At 37.2% G+C, this 25239-nt stretch overlaps 1 protein-coding gene across 4 annotated transcripts in view; it reads left to right on the top strand.

Annotated features, from left to right (window-relative positions):
* LOC119541989 (PARP1 binding protein) overlaps window positions 1-25239 on the top strand; it is an 83533-nt gene that overhangs the window by 18467 nt on the left and 39827 nt on the right. For 2 of the 4 annotated variants that reach the window (XR_005218393.1, XR_005218394.1), the window contains exon 3: window positions 17849-17969. Coding sequence is in view for 2 of the 4 variants with exons in the window: in XM_037846432.1 (XP_037702360.1) it covers window positions 17849-17956 (108 nt within the window). In the remaining 2 variants the exon portion in view is untranslated. The remainder of the gene's footprint in view (window positions 1-17848; window positions 17970-25239) is intronic. The other 2 variants (XM_037846432.1, XM_037846431.1) reach the window with 1 other exon arrangement.

Raw genomic sequence — 25239 nt, 5'->3', positions numbered from 1 at the left:
AGGGTGTGGAGAGTTGTTATCAACAGTGACCAGGGAATTGGAGTTTTAATGCCTTGTATATGATACCATTTGTTCAATCTTTCCTACCATGGGAGTTCTGATGGCCTTTAAAGTAGGCGGCTACGTGAAATAACTTACTTTCACTATGGAGGGATGGGTCCTGGGGCCTTGGTCCCTACAATAGTGTTCTGCATATAAGTCCTAGACATCCTTGGTTAAATTTATTCCTAGATATTTTAGCTGCTATTTTAAGGAATTTTTTTCTTGATTTCCTCCTCAAATTGCTCATTACTAGTGTATAGAAACACTACTGATTTTTGGGTGTTGATCTTGTATCCCACTACTGATTTTTGCATGTTGATCTTGTATCCTGCCACTTGGCTGAATTCATTTATTAGCTCTTTTCACTTCATTGTGGATTTGGGGCACTTTCTAAATATAGGATCATGTTGTCAGCAAGCAGTGAAAGTTTTACTTCTTCCTTTTCAATTCTTTTTCTTGCCTAATTGCTCTAGCTAGAACTTCTAGCACAATTTTAAATAACAACGGTGATAGTGGGCATCCTTGCCTTGTTCCCAATCTTAGAGGGAAAGCTTTCAGTCTTTCCCCATTGAGTATGATGTTAGCTATGGATTTTTCTTAAACTCCCTTTATCATGTTGAGGAAATTTCCTTCTATTCCTGTCTTTTGATGTGTTTTTATCAAGAAAGGATGTTGGATTTTCTCAGATGACTTTTCTGTGTCAACCGAGATGATCATGTGGTTCTCCCCTTCAATTTGTTAATATGGTTTGTTACATTAATTGATTTTCTTGTGTCAGACCACCCTTGCATACCAGGGATAAAACGCATTTGGTCATCATGTATAATTCTTTTAATGAGCTGTTGGATTTGATTTAAGTATTTTGTTTAGGCTTTTTGCATGTATATTCATTAGAGAAATTGGTCTATAATTTTCTTTTCTTTTCTTTCTTTCTTTTCTTGTTTTTTTTTTTTTTTTTTTTTTTTTTTGGTAGAATCTTTATCTGGCTTTGGTATTAGGGTGATGTTGGCTTCATAGAATGAGTTAGGTAGTGTTCTCTTTTCTTCAATTTCTTGAAAGAGTTTGAGCAATATGGATATTAATTCTTCTTTGAATGATTGGTAGAATTCACCTGTGAAACCATCTCATCCTGGACTTTTCTTTGTTGGGAGGATTTTCATGATGTATTCAGTCTCTTGTGATTGATGTGTTGAGGTCTTCTATTTCTTCTAGTGTCAATGTACTGTTCTTGTGTGTTTCTAGGAAATTGTCCATTTCATCTAATTGTCTAATTGTTGGCATTCAGTTGTTTATAGTATCTTTTTATGATGTTTTTTTATTTCGGTGGGGTCAGTAGTAATGTTCCTTGTCATTTCTGATTTTATTTATTTACATCTTCTCTCTCCCACTCCCTCTCCCTATCTCTGTCCCTTTCCCTCTCCCTCCTTCTCCCTCTCTCTCTGTCCCTCTCCCTCTCTCCCTCTCCCTCTCTCCCTCCCTCTTTCCCTCTCTCCCTCTTTTTTTGTCAGTCTAGCTTATGGTTTGTCAATTTTATTGATCTTAAAGAATCAACTTTTGATTTAGTTGATTTTATTGTTTTTTTTGTTGTTGCTGTTCTCAATTTCATTTATTGCTGTTCTAACATTTCTTATTTCTTTTCTTCTGCTTGCTTGGTATTAGTTTGCTGTACTTTTTCTCATTCCAGTAAGTGTGCAATTAGGTCTTTGTTTTTAGTGCCTTTTTTTTTTTAATGTAGGCACCTGGTGCTACAAGTTTTCCTTTCAGCACTACCATCCTTTCATCCCATAGATTTTGATATGTTATATTCTCATTTTTATTCATCTTGAAATGTTTACTAGTTTCTCTTACAATTTCTTCTTTGACCCACTGATTGTTTAAGTGTGTTAACTTCCATAAATTTGTGAATTTTCCTGTTCTCTTTTATTGATTTCCAGCTTCATTCCATTATGATCAGAGAAAGTGCTTTGTATAATTTCAATTGTTTTAAATTTTTTGAGCCCTGTTTTGTGACCCGTCATGTGGTCTATCCTGGAGAATGAAACATGAGCACTTGAGAAGAATGTGTATCCTGTTGTTTTGGGATGCAGTGTTCTGTATATGTGTGTTAGATCTAGTTCCTGTGTCATATTATTCAAATTCTCCATTTCTTTATTGATCCTCTCTCTAGGTGTTCTATCCATAGATCAGAGTGGTGTGTTGAAGTCTCCTCCTGTTATTGTAGAGACTTCTATTTCTTCCTTCAGTGTTGCCAGTGTTTGCCTCATATATATATATATATATATATATATATATATATATATTTTTTTTTTATAAATACATTTGTTCATTTATTTATTGCTGTTGAAAGGGAAATTTTCAAGGCTTGTTTACAATGGCACCCAACACTTTCAGGTATAAGGTCATATAAGAATAATTATTAATTATGTATTAAATTTCTTTGCCTCTTTGTTTCCTGGTTCCATCAAGTGATTTCTGTAAGAATCCACAAGTTGTTTTAATTGAGGTCATTTCTGGATGCTTCCCCATTGCATTTTTTTTTTAATTCAGTTTTATTGATATATATTCACAAACCATACAGTCATCCATGGTATACAATCAACTGTTCACAGTATGATCATATAGTTATGCGTTCATCACCACAATCTATTTCTGAACATTTTCCTTACATCAGAAAGAATCAGAATAAGAATAAAAAATAAAAGTGAAAAGAGAATACCCAAACCATCCCCCCCATCCCACCCTATTTGTCATTTAGTTTTTACTCCCATTTTTCTACTGATTTTTTTTCAATTTTTTAACTTTTGTTTATCAAAAAATTAAAAACAAACAGGCAAACAACAACCAAAAAAACCCCCACAACATTTCAAACAAAGCAATGGATTAAGGAAAACAAATAACCTAAAATAACTACTTTGCTTCCAATATGTTCCTACCATACCCCAAGAAAATTAATAAACCCTGTCCAAACAGAGGAGTAAGAAAAACAAATAATCTAAAATAACTACATTGCTTCCAACATGTTCCTACCATACCCCAAGAAAATTAAAAACCCCTAAGAAAACAAAGGAATAAGAGAAAAAAAAAAACCTAAAATAACTATTGCTTCCAACATGATCTTCCTATATCCAAGAAAGTTTACAAACCATAATCATTCCTGAGCATTCCCATAACATTGAGATGATTACCCTCCATAGTTTATCTGTTCTTATTAGATTATCATTCCCCCTCCACTAATTGGTATCTCTAGGTCCCCTACATTCTACAGTATAAAACATTGTACATTTTTCACAGAATTCACATTAGTGGTAACATACAATATCTCTCTTTTTGTGCCTGGCTTATTTTGCTCAGCATTATGTCTTTTTTTTTTTTTTTTTTAAACTTCATTTTATTGAGATATATTCATATACCACGCAGTCATACAAAACAAATCGTACTTTCGATTGTTCACAGTACCATTACATAGTTGTACATTCATCACCCAAATCAATCCCTGACACCTTCATTAGCACACACACAAGAATAACAAGAATAATTATTAGAGTGAAAAAGAGCAATTGAAGTAAAAAAGAACACTGGGTACCTTTGTCTGTTTCTTTCCTTCCCCTATTTTTCTACTCATCCATCCATAAACTAGACAAAGTGGAGTGTGGTCCTTATGGCTTTCCCAATCCCATTGTCACCCCTCATAAGCTACATTTTTATACAACTGTCTTCGAGATTCATGGGTTCTGGGTTGTAGTTTGATAGTTTCAGGTATCCACCACCACCTACCCCAATTCTTTAGAACCTAAGAAGGGTTGTCTAAAGTGTGCGTAAGAGTGCCCACCAGAGTGACCTCTCGGCTCCTTTTGGATTCTCTCTGCCACTGAAGCTTATTTCATTTCCTTTCACATCCCCCTTTTGGTCAAGAAGATGTTATCCGTCCCACGATGCCAGGTCTGCATTCCTCCCCGGGAGTCGTATTCCACGTTGCCAAGGAGATTCACTCCCCTGGGTGTCTGATCCCACGTAGGGGGGAGGGCAGTGATTTCACCTTTCAAGTTGGCTTAGCTAGAGAGACAGGGCCACATCTGAGCAACAAAGAGGCATTCGGGAGGAGGCTCTTAGGCACAACCATAGGGAGGCATAGCCTCTCCTTTGCAGCAACCGTCTTCCCAAGGGTAAAACCTGTGGTAGAGGGCTCAACCCATCAAACCACCAGTCCCCTATGCCTGTGGTCATGTTAGCAACCATGGAGGTGGGGTAGGCGAATACCCTGCATTCTCCACAGGCTCCTCAAGGGGGCACTGCATCTTTTTTTTTTTCCTTGTTTTTTTTTTTTTTTTAACTTTCCCTTCTTTTTTAAATCAACTGTATGAAAAAAAAGTTAAAAAGAAAACAAACATACAATAAAAGAACATTTTAAAGAGACCATAACAAGGGAGTAAGAAAAAGACAACTAACCTAAGATAACTGCTTAACTTCCAACATGTTCCTACTTTACCCCAAGAAAGTTACCTAATATAGCAACATTTCTGTGAACTTGCTCCCACTATATCCATCAGAAACCAACAGACCACAGTCATTCCTGGGCATCCCCAGAACATCAAACAGCCCATCTGTTCTTCTTGGATTATTGTTCCCCCTTCCTTAATTGCTCTCTATTGGTAGTTCCCATACATTCTACATTATAAGCCATTTGTTTTATATTTTTCAAAGTTCACATTAGTGGTAGCATATAATATTTCTCTTTTTGTGCCTGGCTTATTTCACTTAGCATTATGTCTTCAAGGTTCATCCATGTTGTCATATGTTTCACGAGATCGTTCCTTCTTACTGCCGCGTAGTATTCCATCGTGTGTATATACCACATTTTATTTATCCACTCATCTGTTGAAGGACATTTGGGTTGTTTCCATCTTTTGGCAATTGTGAATAATGCTGCTATGAATATTGGCGTGCAGATATCTGTTCGTGTCACTGCTTTCCGATCTTCCGGGTATATACCGAGAAGTGCAATCGCTGGGTCGAATGGTAACTCTATATCTAGTTTTCTAAGGAGCTGCCAGACTGACTTCCAGAGTGGCTGAACCATTATACAGTCCCACCAACAGTGAATAAGAGTTCCAATTTCTCCACATCCCCTCCAGCATTTGTAGTTTCCTGTTTGTTTAATGGCAGCTATTCTAACCGGTGTTAGATGGTATCTCATTGTGGTCTTAATTTGCATCTCTCCAATAGCTAGTGAAGCTGAACATTTTTTCATGTGTTTCTTGGCCATTTGTATTTCCTCTTCAGAGAACTGTCTTTTCATATCTTTGGCCCATTTTATAATTGGGCTGTCTGTACTATTGTCATTGAGTTGTAGGATTTCTTTATATATGCAAGATATCAGTCTTTTGTCAGATACATGGTTTCCAAAAATTTTTTCCCATTGAGTTGGCTGCCTCTTTACCTTTTTGAGAAATTCCTTTGAGGTGCAGAAACTTCTAAGCTTGAGGAGTTCCCATTTATCTATTTTCTCTTTTGTTGCTTGTGCTTTGGGTGTAAAGTCTAGGAAGTGGCCGCCTAATACAAGGTCTTGAAGATGTTTTCCTACATTATCTTCTAGGAGTTTTATGGTACTTTCTTTTATATTGAGATCTTTGGTCCATTTTAAGTTAATTTTTGTGTAGGGGGTGAGGTAGGGGTCCTCTTTCATTCTTTTGGATATGGATATCCAACTCTCCCAGCCCCATTTATTGAAAAGACCATGATGACTCAGTTCAGTGACTTTGGGGGCCTTATCAAAGATCAGTGGGCCATAGATCTGAGGGTCTATCTCTGAATTCTCAATTCGATTCCATTGATCTATATGTCTATCTTTGTGCCAGTACCATGCTGTTTTGGCAACTGTGGCTTTATAATAAGCTTCAAAGTCAGGGAGTGTAAGTCCTCCCACTTCGTTTTTCTTTTTTAGAGTGTCTTTAGCAATTCGAGGCATCTTCCCTTTCCAAATAAATTTGATCACTAGCTTTTCCAAGTCTGCAAAGTAGGTTGTTGGAATTTTGATTGGGATTGCATTGAATCTGTAGATGAGTTTGGGTAGAATTGACATCTTCATGACATTTAGTCTTCCTATCCATGAACATGGAAAATTTTTCCATCTTTTAAGGTCCCCTTCTATTTCTTTTAGTAGAGTTATGTAGTTTTCTTTGTATAGGTCTTTTACATCTTTGGTTAAGTTTTTTCCTAGGTACTTCATTTTTTTAGTTGCTATTGAAAATGGTATCTTTTTCTTGAGTGTCTCTTCAGTTTGTTCATTTCTAGCATATAGAAACATTACTGACTTATGTGCATTAACCTTGTATCCCGCTACTTTGCTAAATTTGTTTATTAGCTCTAGTAGCTGTATCGTCGATTTCTCAGGGTTTTCTAGATATAAGATCATATCATCTGCAAACAATGACAGTTTTACTTCTTCTTTTCCAATTTGGATGCCTTTTATTTCTTTGTCTTGCCGGATTGCCCTGGCTAGCACTTCCAGCACAATGTTGAATAACAGTGGTGACAGCGGGCATCCTTGTCTTGTTCCTGATCTTAGAGGGAAGGCTTTCAGTCTCTCTCCATTGAGTACTATGCTGGCTGTGGGTTTTTCATATATGCTCTTTATCATGTTGAGGAAGTTTCCTTCAATTCCTACCTTTTGAAGTGTTTTTATCAAAAAGGGATGTTGGATTTTGTCAAATGCTTTTTCAGCATCTATTGAGATGATCATTTGATTTTTCCCTTTTGACTTGTTAATGTGTTGTAATACATTGATTGATTTTCTTATGTTGAACCATCCTTGCATGCCTGGAATAAACCCCACTTGGTCATGGTGTATGATTTTTTTAATGTGTCTTTGGATTCGATTTGCAAGTATTTTGTTGAGGATTTTTGCATCTATATTCATTAGGGAGATTGGCTGGTAGTTTTCCTTTTTTGTGACATCTTTGCCTGGTTTTGGTATTAGATTGATGTTATCTTCATAAAATGAGTTAGGTAGTGTTCCATTTTCTTCAATGTTTTGAAAGAGTTTGAGTAAGATTGGTGTCAGTTCTTTCTGGAAAGTTTGGTAGAATTCCCCTGTGAAGCCATCTGGCCCTGGGCATTTATTTTTGGGAAGATTTTCGATGACTGATTGGATCTCTTTGCTTGTGATGGGTTGGTTGAGGTCTTCTATTTCTTCTCTGGTCAGTCTAGGTTGTTCATATGTTTCCAGGAAATTGTCCATTTCCTCTACATTATCCAGTTTGTTGCCATACAGTTGTTCATAGTATCCTCTTATAATTTTTTTAATTTTTCAGGATCTGCAGTTATGTCACCTTTTTCATTCATTATTTTTTTTATATGGGTCTTCTCTCTTTTTGATTTTGTCAGTCTAGCTAGGGGCTTGTCAATCTTGTTGATCTTCTCAAAGAACCAACTTTTGGTGATATTTATCCTCTCTATTGTTTTTTTGTTCTCTATGTCATTTATTTCTGCTTTAATCCTTGTTATTTCTTTTCTTTTACTTGGTTTAGGATTGGTTTGCTGTTCATTTTCTAGCTTCTTCAGTTGATCCATTAGTTCTTTGATTTTGGCTCTTTCTTCCTTTTTAATATATGCGTTTAGTGCTATAAATTTCCCCCTTAGCACTGCTTTTGCTGCATCCCATAGGTTTTGGTATGTTGTGTTCTCATTTTCATTCGTCTCTATATATTTAGCAATTTCTCTTGCTATTTCTTCTTTAACCCACTGATTGTTTAGCGGTGTGTTGTTTAACCTCCAGGTATTTGTGAATTTTCTAAGTCTCTGATGGTTATTGACTTCTAATTGTATTCCATTGTGGTCAGAGAATGTGCTTTGAATAATTTCAATCTTTTTAAATTTATTGAGGCTTGTTTTATGTCCCAGCATATGATCTATTCTGGAGAAAGTTCCATGAGCACTGGAAAAGTATGTGTATCCTGGTGATTTGGGATGTAATGTCCTGTATATGTCTGTTAAATCTAATTCATTTATCAGATTGTGTAGGTTTTCAATTTCCTTATTGGTCTTCTGTCTGGTTGATCTATCTATAGGAGAGAGTGATGTGTTGAAGTCTCCCACAATTATTGTGGAAACATCAATTGCTTCCTTTAGTTTTGCCAATGTTTCTCTCATGTATTTTGTGGCACCTTGGTTGGGTGCATAGACATTTACGATTGTTATTTCTTCTTGCTGAATTGCCCCTTTTATTAGTACGTAGTGGCCTTCTTCGTCTCTCAAAACATCCCTGCATTTGAAGTCTATTTTATCTGAGATTAATATTGCTACACCTGCTTTCTTTTGGCTGTAGCTTGCATGAAATATTTTTTTCCATCCTTTCACTTTCAGTTTCTTTGTGTCCCTGTGTCTAAGATGAGTCTCTTGTATGCAACATATTGATGGTTCATTTTTTTTGATCCATTCTGCGAATCTATATCTTTTAATTGGGGAGTTTAATCCATTTACATTCAACGTTATAACCGTGAAGGCATTTCTTGAATCAGCCATCTTATCCTTTGGTTTATGTTTGTCATATTTTTCCCCTCTGTCTATTAATATCCTTTATTGTACCCATACCGAATCTCTTTAGTACTGAACCTTTCTCCAAGTCTCTCTGTCCTTTCTTTGTTTCTCTGTCTGTAGGGCTCCCTTGAGTATCTCCAGTAGGGCAGGTCTCTTGTTAGCAAATTCTCTCAGCATTTGTTTGTCTGTGAAAAATTTAAGCTCTCCCTCAAATTTGAAGTAGAGCTTTGCTGGATAAAGTATTCTTGGCTGGAAATTTTTCTCACTCAGAATTTTAAATATATCGTGCCACTGCCTTCTTGCCTCCATGGTGGCTGCTGAGTAGTCACTACTTAGTCTTATGCTGTTTCCTTTGTATGTGGTGAATTGCTTTTCTCTTGCTGCTTTCAGAACTTGCTCCTTCTCTTCTGTGTTTGATAGTGTGATCAGTATATGTCTCGGAGTGGGTTTATTTGGATTTATTCTATTTGGAGTTCGCTGAGCATTCATGATTTGTGTATTTACGTTGTTTAGAAGATTTGGGAAGTTTTCCCCAGCAATTTCTTTGAATACTCTTCCTAGTCCTTTACCCTTTTCTTCCCCTTCTGGAACACCAATGAGTCTTATATTTGGACGTTTCATATTATCTATCATATCCCTGAGGTCCATTTCGATTTTTTCAATTTTTTTCCCCATTGTTTCTTTTATGCTTTCATTTTCCATTCTGTCATCTTCGAGGTCATTGATTCGTTGTTCAGCTTCTTCTAGTCTTGTACTCTGAGTGTCCAGAATCTTTTTAATTTGGTGAACAGTTTCTTTAATTTCCATAAGATCATCCATTTTTTTATTTAGTCTTGCAATGTCTTCTTTATGCTCTTCTAGGGTCTTCTTGATTTCCTTTATCTCCCGTACTATGGTCTCATTGTTCATCTTTAGTTCTTTGAGTAGCTGCTCTAGGTGCTGTGTCTCTTCTGATCTTTTGATTTGGGTGCTTGGGTTTGGGTTATCCATATCGTCTGTTTTTTTCATATGCTTTATAATTTTCTGTTGTTTTTGGCCTCGTGGCATTTGCTGAACTTGATAGGGTTCTTTTAGGATTTGTAGACCTATTGAAGTCCTTATCTCTAATTTATCAGATCTACAGCTTCGTGGAGTACACTTTCTCTAACTAACCAGCAGGTGGCGTCCACGAGCCACCTGTTCTCCACAAGCCAGTTCTCCCCTGCTTAGCCTTTTTGGTGAGTGGGGGAGTGAGTCTTGTGGGGTCCAATTGGTGTACCAAGCTTGCGTGTGTAGTTGGTGTTGCCTGCCCTGTATATGGGTTGTGTTTCTGGGCAGTCAGGGAGGGGGGGGTGGCTCTAACAATCAAATCTCCCTGGTGATCCTAGAGTTTTAAAGCTGCTGCAATAGTCTAATCCTTCAGTTCAGTCCTGCCACAGTTTGTCTCTGCCACTGACCCACAAGTCCTTGGTATTGGCGTATGGCTCCTGAGACTTGCAAGTGGGCCCCTCTTCCAGGCCGTGCACCCCGGGTCCTCTGTTGAGGGATGACTGTGCTATGTCACAGGTGAGTGCCGTCCCCCCAGGGCGGTTCTGGGCTGCTGGGCTGTGTAGGGAGGCTCCCAGTCTGCTGAAATGATGGCTGAATGGGGCTTTGTTAATTCACACTGCTCTACCTTCCCAACTCTGGGACAATCAGCTGAGGTTGTAGGGAAGGCTAATGTCCACGCCCAGTTTTGTGGTGTGTGCCTGTTATTTGAAGCACTTCCGTCACACTGGGTTGTCTGGGGCAGTTCTGGGCTATGGGGCTGGCGATGGGCAGGAGTGTTTCCTGTCCACCAGGATGATGGCTGTGAGCAGACACCCCCCTTTTCTTGGGAAGTTGTGGTGTTTAGTGAATTTTCTCAGCCACTGGATTATTGCGTTTTGTCTCAGAGCTCTCCTAGTTCTGCTCTTGACTTGACCTGCCCAAATAGCAAGTCTTTGAAGCTTTCTGTATTGGGCTTCTTAGAGTAATTGTTTTAGAAAAAGAAAAAGGATTAAGAAAAAAAAAAAGGGCCCTCCTCAGAGATCTAATGGGTTATTGAAATGCTAAGAGACAAAGCAACCAGGGCCATTAAGGAAAGGTCCACAGGGCAGAGAGATCAGCTTTTCTTCAGGATTTGCATATGCGCCTCAGGGCCCTTCCCCTTTCTATGTTCACCAGAACTCCAAAAATCCTCCGCTTTTATTTTGGAGTTTTTCGTGTTGTTTTTTTTCTATGCCTGTCTCCTCTCTGCTGGGCTGGCTGCTCTCAGATTCTCTGGTGTCTGGTCTCAGGCTATCTGTGTTTGGAGTTTGAGTCAGTAGAATGAGTTTCCGATAAGGGCTGCCGCTGCAGTTCTCCCTTCTCCTTCCCGGAGCTGACAGCCCCTCCTCCCCCGGGACTGAGCCTGGCAGGGAGGGGCGCGGGTCCCCTGGCCACAAAAACTTACAGATTTCGCTGATCTCAGCAGTTCCACGTTTTCATGAGTGTTGTATGAAGTATGCTCAAAGCAGATTGCTCTGTGGTGTCCAGTCCACGCAGTTCCTGGCTTTCTACCTACTTTCCTGGAGGAGTAACTAAAACATACAGCTCACCAGTCTGCCATCTTGCCCTGCCTCCCTCATATATTTTTTGGCATCTTGGTTAGGTACATAAATCTTTTTGATTGTTATTTTTTCTTGGTGAATTGTCCCATTTTTAAATATATAATGTCCTTCAATATCTCTTTTAACAGTTTTTCATTTAAAATATTTTGTCCAATATTATTATGGCTACCCCAGCTTTTTTCTAGTTACTGTTTGCTTGGAATATCTTTTCCCAACCTTTCACTTTCAGCCTATTTGTTTCTTTGTATCTAAGGTGTGTTTCTTGTAGAACAGCATATACATGGATCATATTTTTTTTTTTAATCCATTTGCCAGTTTCTGTCTTTTGATTAGGGAGTTTAATCCGTTAACATTCAATGTTATTACTTTAAAGGCACTACTTACTTCAACCATTTTATCCTTTGGTTTTCATATGTTATACCTTATTTTTGTCTCTCTTTTTACCCTTTCTGTTACCCTTACTGATTGTTTTCACTTCTACACTCTCCTCCAAGCCTCATTTTCCTTTCTTTTCCTTACAGCATGCAAACTTCTTTTAATATTTCTTGAAGGGTAGTTCCCTTGTTAACGAACTCTCTCAGTTTCTGTTTATGTGTGAATATTCTAAATTCTCTTTCATTTTAGAAGGACTGCTTTGATGGATAAAGATTTCTTCCTTTTTTTTTTGTATTTTTGTGTTTCAGTACCTTAAAATTTATCATACCATTACATTCATGCCGCCATGGTTTCCAATGAGAAATTGGCACTTCATCTTATTTAGTGTCCCTTGTATGTGACGGATCACTTTTTTCTTGCTGCTTTCATAATTCTTTTTCTTTTTAGCATTTATTCTGATTAGTATGTATCTTGGAGTATGTCTATTTGGGTTTATTGTTTGGAGTACATTGTGCCTCTTGGACATGGATATTTATGTCATCTCAAGAGTTGGGGGATTTCCAACCATTATTTCCTCAAATATTCTTTCTGCCCCTTTTCCCTTCTCTTCTCCTGCTGGGACACCCATCACATATGTGTTTGTGCAATTCAAGCTGTCACTCAGGTCTCTGAAACCATGCTCATTTTTTTTTCCATTCTTTTCTCTATCTGTTCTTTTGTTTGTTCTGTTTTGGGTGTCCTGTCTTGGTTGCTGATCCTGTATTCAGCCTTTTAAAATCTTCTGTTGTATCTCTCTAGTGTGTTTGTAATTTCATCTATTTTGCCTTTCATTCCCATAAGATCTGTTATTTTGCATGCTTTCAAATTCTTCTTTACTCTCACTCACTGTCTTCTTAATATCCTTTATCTTTTTAGGCATATTTTCCTTCATCTTCATGAATTGATTTAGGCAATTTGTTTGAATAGCTTTAAGTAGTTGTGCCAAATTCTTGCTCTCCTCTGACTTTTTAATTTGTTCCTTTGCTGGCCATGTCTTCCTGTTTCTTATTAAGGCTGGTCATTTTTTTGCTGAAGTCTAGGCATCTGAATATCTTGATGAGTTTACTCTGATAATCAGTTTTTCTCTCTTGCTTAGGGTTTTACTATTTGTTGGCTTTGTGTTAAGGCTCTTCTTTGACTTTTTTTTTCAACTTATTTTATGCCTTTAGAATTGCCCATGTTTAACTGATCAAAACAGGGCAAGGGCACACAAAGGGATGCAGACCAATTCCAGAGTTTCCTGGGACAGGAAAGATGCCAAAAAGCTGTACCACCCCCCCACCCCCCCACCCCCCGCTTTGGTTCCCTAAAGGTGCACTTGCCTAGCCTGCCCATCAGATAGTGCTCCTCAAGAAGCCTTTACCCACAGTCCTAGGAGGGAATGCATTCTTTTTTCAACCTCCAGTGGATGGTGTTGAAAACCCTGGACATGAGAATTTCTGTTCTGGGCTGGCTAAAACAGTGATTCTGAGCTAGGCCCAGCTGTCCAAACTTACTGATCAGAGGCCACTCTCAGTCCTTGGCTGTGCCACCCCTTTTCCCCAGGAAGAAGACCTCCATTTCCCTCTCTGTCCACAGCAGCCAGTCGCAGACTGTTCCCAAGGCTGCTTGCCTTGAGGGTATGGACACTTTCTGCCTGACCACTTGTTGCTTTTGGAAGAAGGGTGATCCCTGCTCCTCCATACTCCTCCATCTTCCTGAAAGTCTCCTACTATATCTTTTGAGATATTCAAATGCTTTGTAAATTTCTCCATCAGATACTTGGGAATAGTATTTTGGCTGCTTATAATCGAAACATCCACAATAGCTGTACTTTAAAGAAAATTGAAGTTTATTTCTTTCTTCTATAAAAAATGTCTACAGATACCCAGGACTGGTATAATAGCTCCATGAACTGTCAGAGATCCAGGCCTTTTCTGTCATTCTGTTCTACCATCTTCATTCTTCTCTACCCTCAAAATCATCTTTTAGTCCAAGATGGCTTTGGATTTCCAGATATTATTATTGGCCTTCCTTGCAGCAGGAAGTAGTAAGGGCAAACAACATTCTACTTCCCTTCCTTTGAAGTAGACATAGCCCTTTTGCTTCCATCTCATTGCCCAAAACTTAGCCATATAGTCACACCAACCTTCTAGGGAGGGAGGGGGATACATTCTTTATTATCCCCCTCCCAGAATAAAAACAAAAGCTGGCACACTTCTGGAAGAAAGGGGAGGAAGGAAGAAGGAGAAAAGGGACGATGGATATTGGCAGGCACCTTGTTGTCTCTGCCTCATTGGGCAACCTTTGCCCCATCATAACTTTCTCAAAACACACTTGTGTATACGTACACAGTGAAACATGCACACTCACATTTAGGGATAGATACTTGTGAGCAAAGATAGTTTCTTTTATTTCTCCCTAGCTACATTTCATTTGCTTGCCTAGTAGAGATGATTTTGACTATTTTCACATAGCCAATTTAGAAAGCCTAATTATTCAGATGTGGGAACAACGATGAAGATGTTCTGATAAGGTGGTGAGAATATAATCTAAATGAGGGCTTTATTTTCATCTTACTCTTTGTCCCTGTTTAAGAGCTTTACTAAGTGACCTCATTTAAGTGGATGAGTACACATAATGCAAAATAGGTAATTGCTTAAGTAGCATTATTTGAGGTAATTCTCTATGGAAGACTGTCTGAAGATATCAGCATGGTCCCTTTACAGAACATCAGGAATGAAATTGAAGCTGCTGAGATGGTAGCACATGAAGTGAAAGTTTTCCTGAAAGGCTTATCAACTAGATTTCTGACTCTTATATTTGCTTTAAGAAATTTCCATCGAGGTAAAAGCATATAGGAAAACACATCCCTATAGCTATTGCCCAAAAAATGAGCTAAGCATAACCCTAATTTATGCTGAAAGTGTCTTTAAAGATACATATCAGGATATTCCAAACATTTCTGAATATCATGATCTTGAATTTTCATGACCCTGATAAAGTTGTTTCTTTGCTTCTTATGTGTTGTAGCCTAAATAAGGCAGGAATTAAGAGGAATTGAGGTCAAGCTAGGACCAGGGAATTTTGGGAACATGGTAACTTGAACAATTCTTCCATTCCCTTTACTTCCTACTTTATAATTCCTCTCCTGAGGCACATAGATACTGGGTCCATGGGTATCTGGGAGCAAGTAATATCTTGATTCCAATGGGAGTGTGACTAGAGAGAATTGGTGCAGGGCTTGCTTTCTCAGGAACTAGGCAGTATCTGGAGAGCAGCATCACAGACCTGTGGTTAGGAGCTGAGATGGTAGATCCTGAGAAGAACTCAGCAGTTCTCACAGATCTGTGGTTCTTCTGGGAAGATAAACAAATGGCTGCACTGAGTGTGCCAGGATTCCCTGATCTTGAAGAAGCCAAATAGATGAATGAATGGGCTTACATTTTCCTGTTGGTGAGGCTTGGGAGAATACAAGAAGACTTTTTATTGGCCTAAGCCAAGAAAATGATGGGTAGTCTATCTGTTTCTACAATGCTGTTCCATAGGGGTAGGACTTATAGGACTGCCATTACTTTAGGTACCTCATTAGTCAGGCTGAGACTGTTCCAAAGAGCCAATGAAGAAAAACAGTAAACCATCTAAGGGGTCCCACCAACCAGAGAAAGATGAGTCATTCAACAACACACATACTGAAGAATACAGCTCCTAGAGAGGAATGACCACAGCTTGAATACAAAAACATAATATAAGTACTTAATACTTTCTAGATCTTAAAAAAAAAAAAAAAAGGAAGAGGAAAAGATTCCCCAATTCAACAGATCAGTAGTTGAATTGAGACCTAATTAGTATCCTGAACATCAACTGTAATAAATATTGAAAGCACAGAGAAAAAAATCTATAAAGATGAAAAAAAAAATTGTGAGGGAAGTTAAGAAACTTGGAGGTTAGATCCAGAAGACAACATATAAATGATGAGTCCCAAAAGGAGAAAAAGGAACAGATGGAGAAGAAACTACATATTAGAAGAATATTTCCCTTAGCTTACAAGAAACCTGAATCTGCTGCTTAAGAGTGTTTAGCAAGTTCCAGGCTGTACTGATGAGAAAAGACACATACTTAGGCACATCCTGGTAAAAATGCCTGAACTCTTAATGGTGAGGATAAATATTACAAGTTTCCTGGCAGAAAGAACAAGTTACTTAAAAAGAACAAAAAATTAAATAGCATGCCCAAACTCCTGAAAGAAGATAGTGACCTAACATCTCATCCTCAACTAATGTATCATTTATCAGTTGTGCAAAGGAAGGAATTGTGAGGATATTCAAATATTTGCAAATATTTAGGGAGTGTCATTCTCATATCCCATGTGAGGTATTTACTTTTCAAAAGACCCTAATAATTAAACAATTAAACAATAGATGAACTGGCATTAACAGTTATATAAAATGTAGTGAGTGATGAAAGTTGGAGAGTGTGTGTGTGTGTGTGTGTGTGTGTGTGTGTGTAGTTAAAATGCTAAAGATGGACTGCGAATGCGTAGGTGCTAAAATGGAAGGCTTATACTAAGGAAGATTCTAATATTAGTTTAGAATTAAAATAATTTTAATTAGTTTTAACTAATTGTAGTTTGTTAGAATAAGTAACAGACATTATCACTTTTTAATAATAATTGGGAAATACGGGTCTGATTTGAGTACAGAGAAAGGGATGGTAACCATTAAAGAAATGGAAAAGTATAGTAGACCATCCAAGTTAATAGGATGTAAATAGAATGAATAAAAACATGTCAAGTCAGTAAAGGTACAAATGAGTACAATGAATGGCATATCACAGCAAACATTGGGAGTTTTATGCTTGCCTTGGAAAGCTTTATGCTATTATTGTGCTGGTTGTCAAATATTTTAGTCTCAGAACCTCTTTACACTCTTAAAAATGATTCAGGACTACAAAGAAATGTTGTTTTTGGGTTATACCTATAAATATTTACAATATTGAAGTTAAAATTGGAAAATGTAGAACATTTTTCAATTATTTTAAAAATACTGATAATAAACTTACTAATAATATAAATAAAGTTTTATTAAATGCAAAAATTCCCCCCAAATAAAAGAAATGGTGAGAAGAGTGACATTATTTTTTCATTTTTTGCAAATATTTTTAGTGTGCTGTATAGTTGATTCTCATGTATGCTTGTGTTTTATATATTTTGATTGAAGTATATCAAGAAAATTTGGCTTCACATATATATGTAGATGGGAAAGGGAGGGCCTCCCTTGAAAGTCTTAGGGACTTCAGGGGTCTTTGGACCTTACTTTGAGACCTACTGATCTAGAACAATGTACTTTACATATATTAAATATGGAAATAGTTTGAGGACTACCTTTCTTCAAAATTTGTTAAATAGAAAATTCTTTTTTCAGTGGGCTTGAACTTTTAGACTGGAAAGTTTATGTATTATGAACTACAAAATCTTGGGCTTTCTAATATTTTCGGTTTCTCTAATGGTTAACTTCATGAGCTCTTCATTGGGCTTTGTTAATTCAGTTTGTAACTCCCATTCAAGGAATAAAGTGGAATAATCAAGAATAATGTGTATGCATGTATACGTGTGTGTGTGTATGTGCGTGCATATATAATCTGAGATTCCCTAGAATAAATGTAATACTATGGAGATGTTGAATAGTGGGGCAGGGTGAAAGCAGGTATCTTTTTATAAATTATCTTTTCATGGAAACTTTTTATTTTGTTTGAAATATGGTGCTGCTTAGAACATCAGATATATACATTCCCAAGTGAAACATTTATTGAGGATTATCTGCAGAGGTAGTGATATTTTACCATCACTTCTTCACTAGTTAAAACATTTTAAATAGCTGTAATTAATTTTCTTAAAATTACTTATTCTGGTCACATTCTGAGTCATTCACTTACAAAATGGATGATAAAAATCTCTGACTCACTGATTACTTAGGTAAGACTTTTCTTTGTCTTTTGTTATCTTCTTCCATAAAATACACGGTTTAGACTAAATTTCCAACGTCTTTTTTAACTCTATACTTGTAAAATTCTATATGTAAAGGTGCCATTGGAAACAGATTGAAACATTTTGTTATGAAGCTTAATTCCATGTAAACTTATTAAGTCCAACCACTTGTCTTGTAGTACACTGTGTACTGGAATATCAGTGGCACTAAATGGAGCTAGGTGCCAAATATTTTTTATCATTGGTATGGCATTTATTAGAAATACCCTGTATTATCCTACAGAGTCAACTACGGGATTTTCTGTCTGGCAGACAGTATGCAGTAAATGATGAAACTGATTTTTGTGTACCGACATCGCCAACAAGTAAACACAATGAGGATAATGGAAAGGTACTGACAAATTGTGAGTAAATTAAAGCAGGATACAATCCCCTTCACATCACTATATGAATTTGAGTATACGTTAGAGTTTATAATGGGTGTTTTTTTAAAAAATAAGTTTTCAATTTGTTTAAATAAACCTATATTAGTAAAGGGTAGTACATTGGAGATTGGCAAGAGTGATAATAAACAGGTTCTTCATGGTTTGGGACTAAGGTAACAAGCACTGAGCAGAAACAGGTATCACTCGAAGTACAGAAAAGTAATTTAAAGCCTGGGTTTCTGGAGTTCTTTGAATCTTTGTATGACGTAAACCTTATGCTTCCTGATTTAGATGGTTAGTTCTTGGGAGAATATGTACAGTTGAAAAATCTGTTATGTGCCTGTTAGTGCAATAGTATAACTGATGTATAAGGAGTTCTGATAATAAAGTTTGTTTTGTAAGCAAACCACAGAAAAGTAGTGTCAAGTACCAGTTTGGTCCAATATAATTATCTTCTGCTGAATACTGTAATTAAATGTAGTAATCCCACACCAACCATAGGAGTTATGTTTATGAACATTTCCATGGTTAACTAAACCCCTGTGGACAGGATCAAAGTTTAAGAAGAGTATTGGAAAAAGCATTAAAATTACATTCAACATGTTTTAAAACATGGTTTATAAAAGGTCTAGAATGTGGTCTACATAACTACAGCATAGACAAATGCTCTAGTATGTAACTCATTTCATGAATCACCACCTTCATTTTTCAGGAAATGTTGCTGAGGCAGATTCTCCTTAAGTCCCAAGTTAAAAAGATTACACTTAAAAATATATTTTATAAGTGCCTTCAAATAATCACCTTGTCCCGGTTTGCTAATGCTGCCATCATGCAAAATACCAGAAATGGATTGGCTTTTATAAAGAGGGTTTATTTGGTTACAAAGCTACAGCCTGAAGGTCATGAAAATGTCCAAATTAAGGCATCAACACAAGTATGCCTTCATTGAAGGAAGGCCAATGGTGTCTGGAAAACCTCTGTTAGCTGGGAAGGCACGTGACTGACATCCGCTGATCCTGAGTTGTGTTGCAGCTCCTCTCTTAGCTCCTGTGCTTTCTTTAAAATGTTGCTCTTGGGGTATTTTGTCCTCTCTTAGCTTCTCCAGAGCAAACACTGGGCTAGCATCCCCAAAGTATCAGCAAAAGTCTGCTTTCAGTGGCTGTCTCCAAAATGTCTCTCTGAGCTGCTCTAAGGTCCTTCTGTTTGTGAGCTCCTTTATTGGACTCCTGTGATTAAATCAAGACCCATCCTGAATGGACGGGGTCCATACCTCCATTGAAATAATGCAGTCAGATATTTCACCCACAGTTGATTGAGTCACATCTCCATGGAAACACTTAATCAAAGGATTCCAACCCAATTAACACTAATACATCTGTCCCCACAAGACTGATCAAAGAACATGGCATTTGGGAGGACATAATACATCCAAACTGGTACATAACCTGTATTATACCCATTCTCTAGATTTGATAATTTGCTTTATGTCTGCATCTACGGTTTTTTCTGTCCTATTGGAAAGTAAGTTGCTGACATCATGACACTTTATCCCTTCAACATACATTTCCTGAAAATAAGGACATAACAACAGCATAATTTTCATGTATAAGAATACCTAAACAGGCATTCCCTAATATCATTTGCTATCTTCCATAGTCACATCTCATCAAAAATAGTTTTGATGTCTTTTAGACTCTTTTATCCTAGAAAAATTCCTGAAATCTTTTTTATTTCTTGTTATTTTTCTAATTGATTCCTACTGGTATTTAACTTTTCCCTCTACTTCCTTTATTTCCAATAAACTAGAAATTATATCTAAATTGCTTAGATTGAGGTTAACATTTCATTAAAAAAAAAAACAAAACTTAATAATTGATGCTCAGTATTACATTTTGCATCTCATCAGGAGATACAAATTCTGGTTGTCCTGAATTGCCAGGTCTCTCCAGTATAAAGATGTACCAGTTTGTATATATTATATACCCCAAAGCTATGTTCTTTGATGTAATCTTGTGGGGGCAGACAATTAAGTTGGAACTTCTGTATTAGTTTCCATGAAGATGTGACCCACCCAACTGTAAGTGATAACTCTGTTTAGATAACTTCCATAAAGGTGTGGCCCCACCCATTCAGCATGGGTCTTGATTAATATATTAGAACACTATATAAGAAATCAGACAGAATGAGCTCACTGTTGCAGCCTAGAGAGGAATGTCCTAGGAGAAAGCCATTTTGAAACCAGAACTCCGGAGCAGACATCAACCACGTGACTTCCCAGCTAGCAGAGGTTTTTCCGGATGCCATTGGCCATCCTCCAGTGAAGGTACCCGATTGTTGATGCCTTACCTTGGACACTTTATGAACTTAAGACTGTAACTGTGTAACCAAATAAACCCCCTTTTATAAAAGCCAATCCATTTCTGGTATTTTCTATAATGGCAGCATTAGGAAACCGGAACAAAAGATGTAGTTTTCCCTTTGCTGTCAGCAAATATCTTTGGGGTGATACTTTGTTTAAATATCCTGTTTCCAAACATCCTTTCAGCTAGTGGTTTTTAACACGCATTGATGGTCCCTGCCTGAATCAATTATTTCTTCAGGGTTTGCAAAAGAGTGAGTTTCCAATTCTATCACATTTTTACATTAATTGGCTCATATTAACTGAGGATGCACTACAGTTCTCAAAAAATGTCAGGGTTACTACTTAATTCTTTCCCTTTAATTACCAACTTAGGAGTTGCTGTAATAATTATTTATAACAGGAGGCAAATTAGGTAGCGTTTCTCTTTCTCCTTTTTATTGCATGTTTATTTCTATGAACTCATGATTTTTATTTATTCAGTGTTTGAAAGTCACTTACAGTTGTTAATTGTTTTATCGAGCTTCCCTTCTATGTGATGGATCACTTTTCTCTTGTTGCTTTCAGAATTCTCTTTGTCTTTGAAATTTGATAATCTGATTCTTAAGTGTTTTGGAGTAGGTCTATTCGGATCTGTTCTGTTTGGGGTATGCTGCGCTTCTTGGATCTGTAATTTTATGTCTTTCGTAAAAGTTGGGAAATTTTTGGCGATTATTTCCTTAATTATTCTTTCTGCCCCTTTTCACTTCTCTTCTCCTGGGACACCAATAACATATATGTTCATTTGCTTCATGTTGTCATTCAGTTCCTTGAGACCCTGCTCCATTTTTTCCATTCTTTTCTCTGTTCTTTTGTGTTAGATTTCAGATGTGTGTCCTCTAATTCACTAATCCTCTTTTCTGCCTCTTCAAATCTGCTGTTGTAGGTCTTCATTGTGTTTTTCATCTCTTCTATTGTGCCTTTCATTCCCATAAGTTCTGACATTTTTTTTTGCAAGTTTCCGGGTTCTTCATGGTCACCCAGTGTCTTCTTTATATCCTTCATCTCTTTTGTCACATTTTCCTTCAACTCATTGATTTAATTTAGATTTGTTTGAATATTTTTAATTAGTTGTTTCAACTTTTGTAACTCATTTGAAGTTTTACTTTGTTCCTTTGACTGTGTCATATCTTCTTGTTTCCTAGTATGACTTGTGATCTTTTGCTGATGTCTACACATCTGCTTTTCTTGATTAGTTTATTCTTGGCGTCATTTTCTCTCTTTTTCCTAGGGTTCTTTTTTTTGGTTGGCTTTGTGCTCAAACTGTTCTTTGACATTTGGTTCAACTTATTCTAGACCTCTAGCATAGCTTCTGTTTAACTGATGAGAATTTTTTCAGCTCTTATTTTTCTGATTCTTTCCCTGAATATATGTAATGATTTTTGAGATTGACCATTGTTTTTTTGTTTGTTTGTTTTGTTTTGTTTTGTTTTGTTTGCAGTTGTTTCAACCTCCAGGAAAAAGCTTTCCTCCTGTGTTCCTTCTCAGGGAATGTTGACCTGCCGTTTGTTTTATTTTGTTTGCCTCTATATGTTTTCAACTCTTTTCATTACTTTTAGCAACTTTTACCTGGAAGGCTGACTCTGTGAGGAGAGTCCCCCCAAATAGGAATGACCTCAGTTTTTTCCATCAGGACAGTCCAGCCCTCACAAAGGGGGTGTAGATTAGTTCAGGGTTACCTGTGGATGAGACCCAGCAGGGTGCCAGTCTTTCTTGATTCTGTTCTTTTCCTGTTCTGCCCAGTGGATGATGCTTTTGTCAGTCTGCTGCTCCCCACAGGCCTAGTGTGTTACTGTGCCTTTATTCTCAGCAGATCCCATCCCTGCCAGGGTCATGGTTGAGACAGGCTGAAGGGAAGGCATGCTTAAACTGTTTCATTTTCCCAGCTTCAATGGTCTGAATTCTCTAAATAACTATCACCACCTGTGCTGGGCCTTGCTCCCCCATTTTTCTTGGGGATGAGCTGCTCTTCAGCCTCTTGTTCCCTGCAGGCTGGAAAAGTTACAGGAATCTCAAGCAGCCCCACTTCTGCCCTTAATGGAGCATATTTGAGACAGGCTGGGTTCTTCTTTTTGCAGGTTAAACCTGTTGCTGATCCTAGCCCCTGGGATCTAAATTCTCTGAGTGAGAGCTGCCACTGGCATTGGGCCATGCCCCTCCTTTTCTTGGGGAAGATATGCCCTTTATGGAACTGTCTCCTCCACCTGATTAGTTACTTTGTCTCTCATTCAATCCTACTTCTCCCCCTACTTGGGGGAGGGCTGAAAACCGAGGATGCCAGCTACTTTCTTTAAGGGGCTGCTTAAACAAAAAAAGAAGCTGTTTTAAGAGCTGATCCCCAGCCCCCATGGGTTCACCACTGAAGAACCAGAATTGGTACTATGTGACCCTTTTCTTGGGGCACAGCCCTTTTCCAGCAATCTGAGCTCAACCAACTCCAGACCTCTGTGTTTTTCATCAGTCATGCTTAATCCCTGTTGGGAGCGGGACTGAAACAGAACTCCCAGTTTCTTTCTTGTTTGTGTTATAGATTTATCTGTACTTGGAGCTGGTATTCAGCAGTCCAGATCCTTAATCAAATTTGCAATTGGAGCCTGGCAGACTCCCCTTCCCTTGCTCCTAGTAGAGAAGGCTTCAGTTTCCCACCAGGGAGTGACTCCAAGTCAGCCTGCCATGCCAGTTGAGGGAGGGGCACCAGCCTTTACAGCGTGGAAGGATTTACTTATAGCTCTTCTGCGATTCATCAGTCCCACTTTTCCACTCATTCCTGGCTGGTGTACAAAGTGTGTCTGGTCTCTGAATTCCCCCAAACAGTTTTTTCAGACAGTTCCTGGCTATTTACTAGCTGCTCTGGAGGACAGACTAAATCCTACACCTCCCTATACTGCTAACTTTCCCCCTATTTCTACAGTCATTAATTGTTGATGCTAAAATTGGGGGTGCCCCTTCAAGATGGCTTTTGTGACTTTTTTACATGCCCTATTAGACTTTTGAGTACTTCCTTCTTTTCTGTTACAAAAAAATATCCCAGGCCTACCTTTGAATGTTTCCTGTTCCAGACATGGTTCCTTTTAGTAGAGAATGATTTGTAACTATTTTCTCTTGCTTGAAATTAATTCTTACTTGCATTCTTCTGGGTTTTTTCCCCCTTCCCCAAATCTTGACAAAAGCTTACCAAATTGCCTTATCTTTTCTCAGAGTTACTTAAGGAGTACATTAATATGTCAAGAGGGTAGATCACTTACAGACCTCTTCTCTCTGATCTATCCTACATGCTTTCCATGGAGGATATTATAATGGTTATTGTGCCTTTTAAATAAGGGGAATAGGTGATTTGTATATAAAAAAGACTTATGCTTTTATAATTTTGACATATATATATATATTGGAAATTTATATAGAAACTGATGAATTTTCCTTATAAGCATATCGTTTCCTCATTTAAAAAACTCTATTTCCTCATTTAAAAAACACTGACACATTATATTAATTCTCTACTTTTTATCTTTTGCTTTCTTGGATTGTATTTGCTAAGAATTTTATCTACTAGTTAGCTGATTTATTCAATTTTCTGAGGATTGTTAAAGTGGTAGCCATTCTTTCTGCCATCCCTCTATTTCTTGCAGACTTCTAATTTTTCTCTTTGGAAAGTATTTTTGGAAAACAATTTCTATTGAAATTCTAAAGTGACTTTTTGGGCTGCAGTCTTGCAAAGATATATTTTGGTCACTAAATATGCTTACTAATGCAACACCAGAGTCTTGCAGAGTCTGTTTTTTTTTTTGTTTCCTTGCATTATTCTGTCTTATTTTAATTCATTTTATTTCATTTTATTTTTGGTAAGGTGCTAAATTATTGTTTCAGAAATTCTTAAGTAATTAATATAGGGAAAAATGGAATAAAGTTCCCAAAAGAAAATCATTAGTCAAGTAAAAAGCTCTACCAGTATATTAGTTTTTGTCCAATCTTTTTTTGTCATTATATGTAAGCATTTTTGTGTTAACAACGAAAGTAAAAATACTTGTATAAGTTGTTAACCTTCTCAATTTAGAAAACTGACTTCAAACTGAGGTTGAGTATTTTTATCTCGGTAATAATCCTGGGATAGGAAAAGAAACTTGGAATTGTCAGAAAGTTTAAATAAAATTGTCCAACTTCTAAACAAATCTTACAAATACTTTGTGGTATGGATAGAATCACTTTATTAAACAAATAGAGCAGTATCCTTGTTTTTGATATCTTTGTAAAAGCTTCAATCTTGTGGAGTTTTTCAATTTAGGCCCTTGCTTCTGGACATCGTAACTGTACTTTTGTGGACTGCTTTTCCAGAGAGCCTCTTTAAAACCTACTTGTAAATACTAGAGCAGGGAAACCATAACTGCCATGTTTTCTGACCATAATGATAGGGATAGTGTTCTAATTGTAGCCATGAGCTAAAAGAAACACTCTAGCTGTGAGGAATTCAAGATGTTTTTCCCTGATGTTTGCCGAGCATCACAGAAGGATAGAATTTGCCAGCCTTAAAAAGCAAGTTGTAGAAGTGAGAGTTAAGTCCTGGTTTTGTACCCAATAAGGATCTGGTAAATCCGTACTGGTAAATCCTTATTATTTTTGGACAACAGAAGGCCAGTGAAACAGAGATTATATCAATTAAATGTAGAAAAAGTAGAAACTACAGTTTCTGATTACAATGTGAACATCACTTTTCTCTGCTTTGATTTTTGGCAACTTGTGTTATTTTTCCCAAATTTCAAAGGGATGAAGAAGAAATTCATAGGTTTTAGACAGACGATTGCACTGTGAAGTTAAAATGGAAAACTTTTGTATTATAGATTCACATGAAGTATTGCT

This window comes from Choloepus didactylus, chromosome 8 (assembly GCF_015220235.1).
Source record: "Choloepus didactylus isolate mChoDid1 chromosome 8, mChoDid1.pri, whole genome shotgun sequence".
Classification (NCBI taxonomy): domain Eukaryota; kingdom Metazoa; phylum Chordata; class Mammalia; order Pilosa; family Megalonychidae; genus Choloepus; species Choloepus didactylus.
The sequence above is the reverse complement of the archived record's forward strand: the minus strand, read 5'-3'. Positions and strand labels throughout refer to the sequence as shown.